We start from the raw sequence: 13,476 nt of genomic DNA, 5'->3' as shown, positions 1-13,476 counted from the left end.
GGCAGTTTGTCTTTTTCTATTCCTCCCCCTTCAACCTGCGTCACAAAAGACCAAGAACAGAGATGTCGGAAAAGTTTTTTTTTCTTCAGTATTGTTTAAAAGTTTCAATACAAAGTAAGTTATAAATAAAAGGCTTGTATGTACAAGGCTCCTCAGAGGGAATGAGTTGTCTTCAACCCTATAGAATGATGTGAGTCCAAGCTGGCTCTAGAGGATCACAGCCCAAGTATCACAGGCCTAGGTTTAAACAGGAAAATAATTAGCTTAAATTGTATTCTAGTCATGAAAGATATCTGATATATAGTTAAAAGTTGTAATCAATGAGAATTCTACACATTAGATGAGGTCTCCTGAGTCTAGTTTCAATTAGTTCAGTAGCGTAGTTTGTCATGATGACCACCCCTCTTTGGCATTGCTGGACCTCTGTCCTGCAGCCTTCAAACAACTGCCGTGGGAACCATCAGCATCAGTAGTCTTCAAGCTAAGATCAAATCCTGTAGATGAACTAATCAAACATCCTCACCATCAGGAAACCACTGACCAGAAAGATTGTATTCAAACTCAGTGTCTTGGAGCTTTTAGAGCCCAGCAGGAAGATGAGACTCCAAATCTACACAAGACTGAAGCAGGTATGTATCATAGGGGAGGTGCAAACCATGCATGATCAGTACAGGCAGAAAACATGTCTTCCCCTTGATCTGTAATATGATCAGTAAGCACCTGAGTGTAAAACTGCCTCCGGATTCCTTGGTGGCTCAGCCCCTCCACTATGCTAAGAAATCCAGTCTGTCCTTAACCCATTTATGCTGGAGGTTGCAAATTTTTTGTGTGTGAAAAATCAGACCTTGGCGATGACCTTGAGCAGTAAGGGATCAATAACTCCCACAGGCTTAGCGTTCCAATAATGAAACAGTAGGCATAAATGGGTTACTCTTGTTTCTTACCACTTCCACAGGTAATATATTTGGTTTTCTCTAAAAGACACTATAACTCTGCTAATAGGCGGTTTAGCATATTCCATCTCACGACCACCACCTGAGCACCGTCACATCTGAAATATTCCTAGTCTTGTAATAGAGTGGAATCTCTGTAACCCACCCCTATCTTCCAACACATCCTCAGCCATCAGTCCTGAGCTTCCCTACATCCTGACCTCACTGGATTCTAACACAATGGTCCTTGATTCTCCCTTAAGTGAAAACCAAAGGTCTAGTGGAACTAGAGCATTCCAAATGTCTACCTTTCCAAATGTTGAACTCGGGACCTACAGAATACAATTTTGTCTTTCCCCCTCCTTTTTTTTTTTTTTTGAGGCACAATCTCACTGTCACCCAGCCTGGAGCGGAATGGCGCCATCTCAGCTCACTGCAACCTGTGCCTCCTGAGCTTAAGCCATCCTCCCACTTCAGCCTTCCAAGTAGCTGGGAGTACAGGTGCGAGCCACCACGCCCAGCTAATTTCTGTATTTTTAGTAGAGATGGGGTTTCAACATGTTGCCCAGGCTGGTCTTGAATTCCTGGCCTCAAGTGATCCTCCCACCTCAGCCTTCCTAAATGCTGGGATTACAGGTGTGAACCACAGCACCTGGCTGTGTTTCTCATGTTTGCTGTGACCCCCACCTCCCCTCACTTACCCAACAATGGTCTCCCTGCTCACCCCAGAGCCGGCACTGTCAACTATGATCTCCAAGACTGCTGCACAGCACTCACCTTCCAAACCTCACCTCCCACTTAGCTTCACTGCTGCTCTGAGCCACAGGGCACTGACGGTTAGGTGAGTGGATAACTGGGGTCCATAACAATTATATGCTGAGCTGAAGCTGTGCACTTGGCAATTAGGCCATCTTCCACTTACCTTTTAATTCCCCTTCTCATCCCCCCACCAGCATTTGGTCTTTCACACTCAAGGGGACTTTCATACTCAAGGAGCTGTAGACTTCAGCTCTGCTACCATTATAATCTGTGTGGATGACTCACTGTTCACCTTACTAAGAAGACAGAAGCCAAAGCCAGCTGACCTGTGCCTCAACTCTCCTCCCTCCACCTTAACTCATTTGTACAAACATATTGAGCACCTATTTATTAATATATGCCAAGCACTGGAAATAAAAATAAATATAGGCCTTGCCCTCAAGGACAAAGACATGAGTAGGTAACTGCAACACTGTTACAGGTGACATGGCATGAGGAACGGCAGAAGCCCAAGGAGAGACTGGCCAGTTCCCCTCTGCCAGCCCTCATTAGGTTTATTGAGAATGGTAACAGACTCCAAAGGAATGGACTTCTCAGGCTCGCCAATTCTTTTTTTGTTTGTTTTGCTTTTTTTGAGATGGAGTTTGGCTCTTGTTGCCCAGGCTGGAGAGCAGTGGCGTAATCTCTGCTCACTGCAACCTCCGCTTCCTGGGTTCAAGTGATTCTCCTGCCTCAGCCTCGCGAGTAGCTGGGATTACAGGTGTGTGCCACCATGCCTGACAAACTTTTTGTATTTTTAGTAGAGACAGGGTTTCATCATATTGGCCAGGCAGGTCTTGAACTCCTGACCTCAGATGATCCAACTGCCTCAGCCTCCCAAAGTGTGGGGATTACAGGCGTGAGCCACCACACTCGGCCACCAATTCTGTTTTTGAGACAGATTCTCACTCTGTTGCCCAGGCTGGAGTGTAGCAGCACGATCTCAGCTCACTGCAACCTCCACCTCCCGGGTTCAAGTGATTCTCCTGCCCCAGCCTCCCGAGTAGCTGAGATTACAGGCACCCACCACCATGCCCAGCTAAGTTTTGTATTTTTAGTAAAGACGGGGTTTCACCATGTTGGCCAGGCTGGTCTTGAACTCCTGACCTCAGGTGATCTGCCCACCTCGGCCTCCCAAAGTGCTGGGATTACAGGCGTGAGCCACTGTGGCCAGCTGAGACTGGCCAATTCCTTGTGAGGAATCAGGCTGAATGAAGTACATGGCATATTGTAGCGCTCGATAAATATTTGTACAAATGATCCTTAAATGTAGTGGGAGGAGTCAAAGTCATTCAGACAGAACAGCATGAACAACAGCACAGAAGCCTGAAAGCACTGCATATTTGAGCATCTGCTACCAGTGCTGGATTAGCTGGAACAGAAGGGAACACAGGCCTGCAGTCAACAGGAAGTAGTGAGGGGTTTTATTTAAACTTTCACCTGCTGTGTCTCTTTCCATACAAGCTGATGGAAAATGGCATCCTTCCGCCAAGGCCTGAGCCTGGAGCAGCAAACAGCAGGGGCACCGGAACCACAAAGACTTGGGGTCTAGCACCAGCTCTATCGCTTATTAGTAGTAAAATTTTGGCCAGATTACCTCACTTCTCTGAATCTGTTTCCTATTCCTAACAGGAACTATCCTCTCCCTCATGAACCTAATGCTCCAGCTAAGTAGAACAAGATGCTCTTTGTATACACTCCAGTTTCCTGCTTCTCTGCCTTGTTCTTCTATGTGGGGATCTTCCACCTAAGCTCTACCCCCACCCAACTCACCCGATCTCCATGTCTGTCCAGATCGATTCCGTGCTTCAAGGCCAAGTTAAATGCCTCCTCCAGGAAGGTGTCACCATAAAGGAGATCACCCTCCTGTGAACTCCCATAAGGCCTCCTTGTGCAGCTCTCCAGGGTACTGCCTGTTTATTCTGTTCTCTGATTACCAACCCAAGGCTTGAGCTGTGAGAGATGTGTATTTCTCAATTTTAATGAGTCCTCGATTCATTGTTTTTTTTAATGAATGAGTAGAATACCTATGGAAGAAACTTGCTAAAGGTGAAATGGCTGTTACTAGGCAATGCTGCTCATAATAAAAATGGCCTCTGTAGGTTAACTGCATTTGGAATGACGGCCATGAAGGAATTCTAAATTCCCAGTGGAAGGCCATGGCTATGAACTTCCTGAAGTACAGTGTGCTCTAATCCCAAGGCTCCCCCTGCCTGGGATCTAAAAGCAATCATAATATGTATCATATTGGTTTTATGTGTGTTTCTGTGATATATATACACATGTACATACATACATACACATATATGGAAATGACATGGATTATAAGAGATACTGGTTCCTATAGCACACTTCTAAGACAGGTGGTTCCCTTACCCACTTGTGTTCCTGGCCCTCACACCTCAGTTGTCACTCAGGCTAGCGACTAGCCCTTGGACCTCTGTAAAAACTCCACTGACAGACAAACCTAATGCTGCCCTGCTATGCTTCTGCCCTGTTTCCTTCTGCAAAAGCGGTGCCAGCATGTCCTATCTGGGTCTTATGTCTATGAAATGACCAGCTGAATCCAAAACCACTACTACTGATCTAAGAAGAGGTGTGGAGCCAGGCGTCCTAACTCCCAGACCAATCCTCTTGCCATGATCCTGTGCTGTGTCTTCCCTTCTTTCTGACTGGCCTTTGAGTCGAAATGACTTGTTACCTTCACTTTTCTATGGAAGTAAATTCCTCAGATAATAAACTGCATTAAACATTTACCTGTTTCTAGGTCATTATTTCTATCAAGGTGGGAATAAAACCAACCACAGGTCCCGCTTTCCACAGACTGGGTCCCCGGAGAGGCTTACCAGACAGCTCATAAGAAGACTGGACTTTTCTTCTGATCCTCCAGTGACTGAAAATTCAGGTGTGTGGGGACAATGTGAACTGTGCTCATTTATACTACCTTCTAAACAGGCACGAAGCTTCTGCTCTGTCAACTCAGAAGACTACAAAATAAAAAAGTTCAACCTCCTCTCAGTGACTTCATAGCCAACAGATGGAAAATCCTCATTCCTCATGCCAACCAATATAACTGTGGCTCACTGTGATGGCTTGACTCCTTGGAGCCTTAAAGACACTCTTGGGCCCACGACTGTACCAAGATCTCTTAACCCATCTCCATTTAACTGCCTCTCCAGACTAACCAACGCCCTCTACTCCTGCTGTCAAACACACTGATGGCCACTCATGGCAGGAACAACACTCAGAGATTGTAGGCTACTTTCCAGCCTCCCTCTGCCTCTGCCCTCACCAGCTGAGTGCATCCTTACCAACAACTAGCAGTATATGCTCCCGGGTCTGCCTGGGTTACTTGAACTTGCTACTGTAACTCAGTAACGCTAATTACTTGTTATATAAATCAACGATACAAGGGAATGATAATGTTTTATTTTTATAATAATAAGTGGAAAGTTTAGGAAACAAAAAGATGAGCTGCTTAAAAAAAAAAAGAAAGAAAGAAAGAAAAAGAGCTATAGAATTAGGTAAAAGATGGGGAGGAAAAATTCCTAAGTTGTATACTCAGTTTCTTGATCCACTTTATGGAATTAAAACCGGAAACTCTGGACTATGTATTATAGAAGTTGTTTATGTAAAAAAGGTGACTCGGCCAGGCGCAGTGGCTCACGCTTGTAATCCCAACACTTTGGGAGGCCGAGGTGGGCGGATCACCTGAGGTCAGGAGTTTGAGACCAGCGTGACCAACATGGTGAAACCCCGTCTCTACTAAAAATACAAAAATTAGCCAGGCATGGTGGCGCGTGCCTGTAATCCCAGCTACTCAGGAGGCTGAGGCAGGAGATTCACTTGAACTCAGGAGGTGGAGGTTGCAGTGAGCAGAGATCGCACCACTGCACTCCAGCCTGGGTGACAGAGTGAGACTCTGTCTCAAATAAAATAAAAAATAAAACAGGTGACTCAGCTCTCCAATCAGCGGGGCCCCACTCAAAGGCTGGCAAATAAATTTATGTGTTTGAAACTTACCATAAAACATTTTATTTTTATAATTTGCCTCTTTAACCAATTGCTCAATTAACTGGCAAACTCGCAGTCCCCATCATGACAAATAAAAGGGCTTTTTCTGTATTTTAAGATTACTGAAGGCCAGGCGCAGTGGCTCACGCCTGTAATCCCAGCACTTTGGAAGGCTGAAGTGGGTGGATCACGAAGTCAGGAGTTTGAGACCAGCCTGGCCAAGATGGTGAAACCCCATCTCTACTAAAAATAAAAAAAAAAATTAGCTGGGTGTGGTGGCAGGCACCTGTAATCCCAGCTACTTGGGAGGCTGAGGCAGGAGAATGACTTGAACCCACAAGGCAGAGGTTGCAGTGAGCCAAAATCACGCCACTATACTCCAGCCTGGGCGACAGAGTGAGACTCCATCTCAAAAAAAAAAAAAAACCATTACTGAAGCTTAAACTCTGAATTAGGTATGTCTTCATATGTAGAAAGTTTTTATGAAACGTCAGATACAGGCGTTTCCGATCCCAAGCTGAGGTCTCCATAAAAACCTTAAGTGGTGGTGGTTCTCCAGGGCCCTAAAGGCTCTCATGTGCACTGTCTGCCAATTTTCATGCTGTAGATATTCTCACCATGGCTGATTTAAGCTACCAATGTGACACCACTGAACATAAAACTGGGAAGAAATATGCACAATGGGCTCCAAGCCAGCACTGGAGGATCTTCAAGAAAGTAGATCCGTGTGGGAAGAAGTATCATGAAATCTGTGTGTGGAACACTCACATGAGATGGGATGAACAGGCCACACTGACACACCACCACACCGCTTGTGATTCTCAGGTTGTACCTAGAAGCAGAATTAGGATCCCAGAGCATCATGGCCACCAGACCTGGATCTCCAAACCTTTTCAGGCAACAAATCTGGGGGGAGAGTCCACTCACCTTGGAGTGGGGAATGGGAACGAATAATGCTGAAAAGGTTTTAAAAACTCTTACTTTGTACATACAGGACAGATGAGTGGGTTTGCCTCCCACTCAGCCAGCATGATGCTGAGACACTTTTCATCAAACTGCAAGCTCTTCTCATACTCGCTGATGATGGACTGCTCTGCAAGGCAAAGGCAGTTGGAGGGCTTCACCACGTTTCAGCTGGCCCTGTATTTAATTCTAAGCTTCACTGTCAAAGGCTTCCTTCACACAAGGGAAAGATTTGGGCAAGACCACAATACCAATCACTGGTTTTTATGCTCTCTCAGGCTGGCTTCATCTTGCTGGATCCCTCTCCCTCCTCTCTGTCTCTTTTGTGAGCACAAGAGGTGAAGCAGGCTAAGGGCCGAGGAGACAATTTTCACACACATCTCCAGAGGCCATAGGAGCACAGATACAAAATGTCAGGGTCCCACAGGCAACTAAAGAAAGTTGACAAACAGAACTGCTTGCTGGCCGGGCACGGTGGCTCACACCTGTAATCCCAACACTTTGGGAGGCTGAGGCAGGCAGATCACTTGAGGTCAGGAGTTCGAAACCAGCCTGGCCAACATGGTGAAACCCATCTCTACTAAAAAACACAAAAAATTAGCCAGGCATGTGGTGCACGTCTATAACCCCAGCTACTCGGGAGGCTGAGGCAGGAGAATCACTTGAACCCGGGAGGCGGAGGTTGCAGTGAGCCGAGATTGCGCCACTGCACTCCAGCCTGAGTGACAGAGCGAGACTCTGTGTCAAAAAAAAAAAAAAAAAAAGAACTGATTTCTGATGCCAGGACGACCCTGCTGAGTCAAAAGAGATCTGTTTTCCAAGTATGTCCACATACTTGGAATCTGTGTTGTTCAGAATCTGTGTGCTCATTCATTCAGCAAACATACAACAGTACCTAGTATGTGCTAGTCACAGGGGCACAAAGATGAAAAAGACTGTCATTGTTGAGCTCACAGTCTAGACATTAGGGAAGGGGTCAAAAAACTAGTCATGCTTATTTGTTTATGTAGTATCTATAAGTGCTTTTCCACTAAAACTGCAGAGTTGAGAAATTGTGCCAGAGACCACATGGTCTGTGAAGTCTAAAGTATTTGCTATCTGGCTCTTCACAAAAAGTCTGCCAACTTCTGCTTTAGAATGTTCCTTATGGCTGAGTACAGCACAACACAGTAAATCCTTGTCACTTCAGACTTATTAGTTAAATATGCCCCAAAATAAAACATTTGGTGAGGCTTATGTTTCACCACTAAGATAGGTTTTGTAGGTGGGGGAAGGGAAAATCAATAAAAAAAGATGATAACTTAAGGAATTTACAGTCTAACCAGAGTCAACAGCAACAGTCATTAACAACTAACACTTGCATGGCACTTATGTGTCAAATGCTATTTTAAATCCCTTACATATATTAACTTCTTCACTATTATTATCCTTATTTCAAAGGTGAAGAAACTGAGGCACGGGGAAATTAAGTGCTTTGGTCGGTGCCACACAAATTAAAGTAGTAAAGCCAAGTGAATCTTAGAGGTATGACTCAAGAGTTTGTGCTCTTGCCTCACCATAATAATAGCTGTTGATTATTGAAAGCTCTGTATATGCCAGACAATGCACTAAGTCTTCTACACACATTATTTAAGCCTTACAACAAATTTATAGGGTATTATCTCCATTTTACAGGTCATAAAAATGAAGCCTAAGGCTGGGGGCCATGCCTCATGTCTGTAATCCCAACACTTTGGAAGGCTGAAGTAGGAGGATGGTTTGAGTCCAGCTGTTTGAGACCAGCCTAGGCAATATAGTGAGACCCTGTCTCTACAAAAAATAAAAAAAATGAGGCTAGGCATTTTGGCTCACGCCTGTAATCTCAAAACTTTGGGAGGCTGAGGTGGGGGATCACTTGAGACCAGAGAGGAGTTCGAGACCAGCCTGGGCAACACAGTGAGACCCTGTCTCTACAGAAAAATCAAAAAATTAGCTCGGTATGCTGGTGCACACCTGCAGTCCCAACTACTCGCGAGGCTGAGATGAGAGGATTGGTTGAGCCTAGGATAATGAAGCCACAGTGAGCCATGATTACATCACTGCACTCCAGCCTGGGCAACAGAGCAAGAACCTATCTCAAAAAAAAAAAAAAATACATAAATAAAATAATTTTTTGTCTTGTTTTTATCATCTTTAGCTAAAAAAAAAAAAAAAAATTAATAAAAAAAAATTAGCCAGGGGTGGTGGCACACGCCTATGATCCCAGCTATTCAGAAGGCTGAGGTGGGAAGATCGCTTAAGCCCAGGAGGTCAAGGCTGCAGTGGGCTGTGATCACGCCACTGCATTCCAGCCTGGGCAGAGACCCTGTCTCAAAAAAAAAAACAAAAACAAAAACCAAACAAGGCCTAATCAAATCAGGGCTACATGGACAAATGACCTAACTATATAAGGTACAAAATTATGCTCTCTACACCGTGCTATGGACACCTCCCTCAAGGAGTGGATGCTCACAGGCCCTGGGGAGTTAATAGAGAATGTGGCACTTAAAATGAATAGGGCAAGGGATCAGACCATGCACTATCACTGTATCCTGTAAAATGGCAGGTTTACTTTTTTTTTTTTTTTTTAAAGTGACAGGGTCTCCCTCTGTCAGACAGGCTGGAGTAAGGTGATAAAATTATAGCTCACTGTAACCTTAAACTCTTGGGTTCAAGTGATCCTCCTGCCTAAGCCTTCTGGCTGAGGTAGGCTACAAGTATGTGCTACCACACCCAGCTAATTTTTTTTTTTTGCTTTTGTAGAGACAGGATCTTGTTATGTTGCCCATGCTGGTCTTGAACTGGCCTCAGGCAATACTCCTGCCTCAGCCTCTGAAAATGCTGGGATTACAGGCATCAGCCACCACCCTCAGTGAACTATTAACCCATTAATAGAGAGGCAGGATGGTAGAAGAAACATGGGAACTGGATTCACACAACTGATTTTGCTTCCCATCTCCTCCACTTACTAGCTGTATGACCTGCATGAGAACATTACCTTCTGTTCTAATACTACTATCTTACAGGGCAGTCACGTGGAGAAAACAGCATCATTAAATGAGAAGTTCTTAGCACAAAGCCTAGCACCCTGGAGACCCTTATTATTGAGAAGCTAGACAGCCAAGATGTCGGAGTACAAAAGGAGCCTTTTGGACACTTGACTGATGGAGGTAGACAAAGGGGACTTATAAACTAATCCTGAATGGAGGAAAGGTCACAGCATTCGAGTAGCTAAATACAGGTAAGGAAGGACTACTACTAGGGGTTACCTTGGTTGATCAGCTCCTGTTGAATTTCCTCCAGCACAGCCAGGTCTATCAGCTCCTCCAACTGGAAGAAAAAGGGGAGGCATCAGAAGTTTGAAGTATTAATCACCAAACAAGCCCCACAATGATTCATACTTGGAGGCTGGCTTGAAGAACCCAGATTTACTGGACAAAATCAGTCCAGTCCTCCGGCAGAATATGCTGACAGTGGGGTAATGCTGTCATGCTGACAAGTCATCAACAAATGACCCAACTATCCAGTGACAAAATAATGGTACCCAATTTTGGAGAGACGATATAGGGTAGCAGTTAGGTACATACCAAGGCTACGTAACCACAGGAAAAGTTCCTAATCTCTGCAAATCTCAGTTTTGGTCTCTGTAAAGTGGGAATAAAATCTGTCTAAGAGGGTTACTATGAGTACTAGTTGTGGTGATATAAGGCAAGCATTGGTGTATTGCAGGACACACAAAAGCCACTGAATAATGCATCATTATTACACAGTGCGTTGATGGTTTCAAACAGTTGCCCACATTTTCTTACACAGTCCTTACAATGCTGAAAACATTATCTTCTCATTTTATAAATGTGAAAACTAAACCTCAAAGAGGCAAACTGAAGTTAACAGTCAGTAGCCAAACCAGGATTTGAATTCTGGAACTCCTGACTCCGAATCCAGTGTTCTTCCTGATACACTATAAATGATTTTCCTTTCCACCCATGGCTCCCGACGCTGGCTGAGATTAGAATCCGAAAGTTGCTGGAGACCTTTTTAGAAAGAGATTCCTGACATGGGCAGATCACTAGAGGTCAGGCGTTCAAGACCAGCCTGGCTAACATGGTGAAACCCCATCCCTGCTAAAACAGAAACAAAATTAGCCGGGCATGGTGGCACACATCTGTAATCCCAGCTACTTGGGAGGCTGAGACAGGAGAATCGTTTGAACCCAGGAGGTGGAGGTTGCAGTGAGCTGAGATCTTGCCACTGCACTCCAGCCTGGGCGACAGAGCAAGCCAGAAAAAAAAAAAAAAGAGAGAGAGAGGAAGAGAAAGAGATTCCTAGCCTATTCCTACTGAATCATAATTTCCAAGGGTGGAGGCAAGAAATGAAATTTCTTTCTTTTTAGTTTCATAAATGATGATGCTGCAGTGATGAGCAGGTCTACGGTCTGGTATTTCAGAACATTTCATCTAGACAAGTCTAACATTAACGGTAGAAAAGCCTGGGTTAAAGGCTGTTGAATTCTAAATGGGGGTAGGGGAATGGTGGGTTTAGAGGACTCAAGTAAACAAATAAAAGAGGACACGAGCCGTTCTTGGTGGTGCAGTCCCCCTCCCTGAAAACACACAGCCCAGCCTGACCTGAGCCAAGTCTTCTGGACAATTCTCCACTGACTGCAAAGCATTCCACTCTTCTTCCATCACCTCTTGCACTAGAAAGCTGTTCTGAGCATTCCCTGGCCCACTGCTTCCAGCCTGGCGGTACCTGTTTAGGAGCCTGTCCCGGCTGTTTCTCATTCTCTCCAGGCATCTCTGGGAAAAAAGAGCAAGATTGGGGGGAAAAAAAAGCATTTCTATTTTTAAAAAACACTCAGTTGAGAAAACATTAAAGAAAGTTTATAGACACAAAATTTCAATGATAATATTAACTAGTGTTACTTTTGCATATTCCTCTGTAGAGATACATAAAATTACAATTCTTTGTACATGTATTTACATAGAACCATATTTTTTATTCTAGCTTGCCAGTTTCCTTAATGGTTGTGTGCATAATATCTCAGCATCCAATGTCCTATTACAGAACATTTATATTCCTTCCAAATTCTTGCTACTCTAGATATGGCTGGGTAACGGCCTTCCTGCAGAGCAGCGTTTCTGAACTCAGGGAGGTTTTGTCCCCCAAGGAACATTTGGCAATGCTTGGAGACATTTTTGGTTGTCACAATTCTAGTTATAGGACTATTAGCGTCTAGAGGGTGGAGGCCCGAGATGTGGCTTAAACAGCCCTCCACAACATATAAATATCTCCCTCAAAATGTCCATTGTCAAGGCTGAGAAACTCTGCTATATCTGCTGTGTTTCTTGCGTCGGGTTACTTTCTTGGACGTTACTTACTAACAACCACACTGTGTTCAAGAAGAGGCCAGAACTGAGGTGGAGCCCTCTTCTAAGCCTCAGTTTACTACTCTCTAGAATAGAAATCATCTCTATCTCACAAGACGAACGTAGACAAAGTGCCTCTCTCGGTGGCCACCTCCGCAGCAACAGTAAGTAGTGTTATTGCAGAGGTGCAAACGGTGATGTCATGACCACACTTTAAATTCAAAACAAAATCGAATCCAAAAACAAAGCTTTCTAGGACTGGGCCGACCCAGGCTAATCCCACACTCTACAGTCAGGAGGCCTGGGTTTGACCAGACCAGGCGCGCTGCGGCACCTGCTCCACGGAGCAGGGCTAAGGCGAAGGCAGGGAAGACGGCGGTCGCCGGGACGATCTAGGGCAGACCACGGCGCAAACCCCACACCCACCTGCCGGAAAGCCTCTTTCCAAGGCGGCGAGCCCACCAGTTTGTACAGGGAGCGGCGCGGAGACCTCAACGACTCCGCCATCTCCTCTTCGAGGGGCACAACGCCGCAAGACCCGTCCCCTGGCAGCGCGCACAGACCCCTGGGAGGTGTAGTTTCCGGGTGCAGACCGCGAATGGATCGCAGCGTATTCTGGGAAGTGTTGTCTTATCGACCGGCCCCACGTGGAGACAGATTTAGGCATCCAAGCGAAATGTGTGAGGCCAGCCCGACCTGCACTGAGGGAGGTAAGTCTTGAGGGAAAGTTCTGGATGCCTGGGTTTACCCAGATGGGGGTGTCCAATAGGCAATTAGATACACAAGTCTCAGTCTCTACCCAGGTGCTAGATTTCCAGCAGCACCACCATTCTGTTGACTTCTTGTCCCGCCCCCTTGGCCTTCAGAAATAATGGTGATTGGCTTTCCCTTGGCGACGCCCCTGCTTGGTGGGCTGGCCTCGCCTTCGCCCCCTACCTGGCACGAGCCTCTCGAGCTTCCGGGCCGCCTGCTCGGTGATTGGCCGAAGCAGGGAGTGGACGGCCGCGGATTGGCTGTGCTCAGCGGCGGGCTGAGCAACTGGAGTGAGGGGAGCAGCTGGACCAAGATGGCGGCCGCCGACGGACCTGCGTGCGACGGCGAGCTGTGGCAGACCTGGCTTCCTAACCACGTCGTGTTCTTGCGGCTCCGGGAGGGACTGAAAAACCAGAGTCCAGCCGAAGCTGAGAAACCAGCTTCTTCGTCGTTGCCTTCTTCGCCGCCGCCGCAGTTGCTGACGAGAAACGTGGTCTTTGGCCTCGGCGGAGAGCTCTTCCTGTGGGACGGAGAAGACAGCTCCTTCTTAGTCGTTCGCCTTCGGGGCCCCAGCGGCGGCGGTGAAGAGCCCGCCCTGTCCCAGTACCAGGTAGTGCCAGGTCGATCTT

At 46.0% G+C, this 13,476-nt stretch overlaps 2 protein-coding genes across 9 annotated transcripts in view; one reads left to right on the top strand and one right to left on the bottom strand.

Annotated features, from left to right (window-relative positions):
• Positions 1–63: 63 nt before the first annotated feature.
• Positions 64–12,785, bottom strand: RPAIN (RPA interacting protein). 8 transcript variants are annotated; one of them, XR_008515254.2, is made up of 7 exons: positions 12,521–12,724; positions 11,354–11,524; positions 9,995–10,055; positions 6,726–6,837; positions 6,513–6,576; positions 3,504–4,717; positions 64–237 (listed from the first exon to the last, which is right to left on the bottom strand). XR_008515254.2 is itself a non-coding variant. In XM_002826907.6 (7 exons), the coding sequence occupies exons 1-7, from the start codon at positions 12,599–12,601 to the stop codon at positions 208–210; spliced, it is 660 nt and encodes a 219-aa protein (XP_002826953.1). In that variant the 5' UTR covers positions 12,602–12,724; the 3' UTR covers positions 64–207. The 8 variants fall into 8 exon arrangements, 6 of the variants coding, with proteins under 6 accessions (XP_002826953.1, XP_054392033.1, XP_002826954.1 ...); XM_002826907.6 differs by having other exon boundaries at positions 4,577–4,717; XM_054536058.2 differs by lacking the exon at positions 6,726–6,837 and having other exon boundaries at positions 4,577–4,717; positions 12,521–12,761.
• A 367-nt stretch (positions 12,786–13,152) lies between these two features.
• Positions 13,153–13,476, top strand: part of NUP88 (nucleoporin 88) — a gene marked incomplete at its 5' end in the record, with an annotated part of 33,454 nt that continues 33,130 nt past the window's right edge. Inside the window, 1 exon segment of the mRNA NM_001133241.1 lies at positions 13,153–13,457. Within this exon segment, the coding sequence (NP_001126713.1) occupies positions 13,161–13,457 (297 nt within the window).

The sequence above is a fragment of the Pongo abelii genome, chromosome 19 (assembly GCF_028885655.2).
Source record: "Pongo abelii isolate AG06213 chromosome 19, NHGRI_mPonAbe1-v2.0_pri, whole genome shotgun sequence".
In the NCBI taxonomy this organism is placed as follows: domain Eukaryota; kingdom Metazoa; phylum Chordata; class Mammalia; order Primates; family Hominidae; genus Pongo; species Pongo abelii.
Note: the sequence above shows the minus strand (reverse complement) of the source record. Positions and strands in the feature narration are given on the sequence as shown.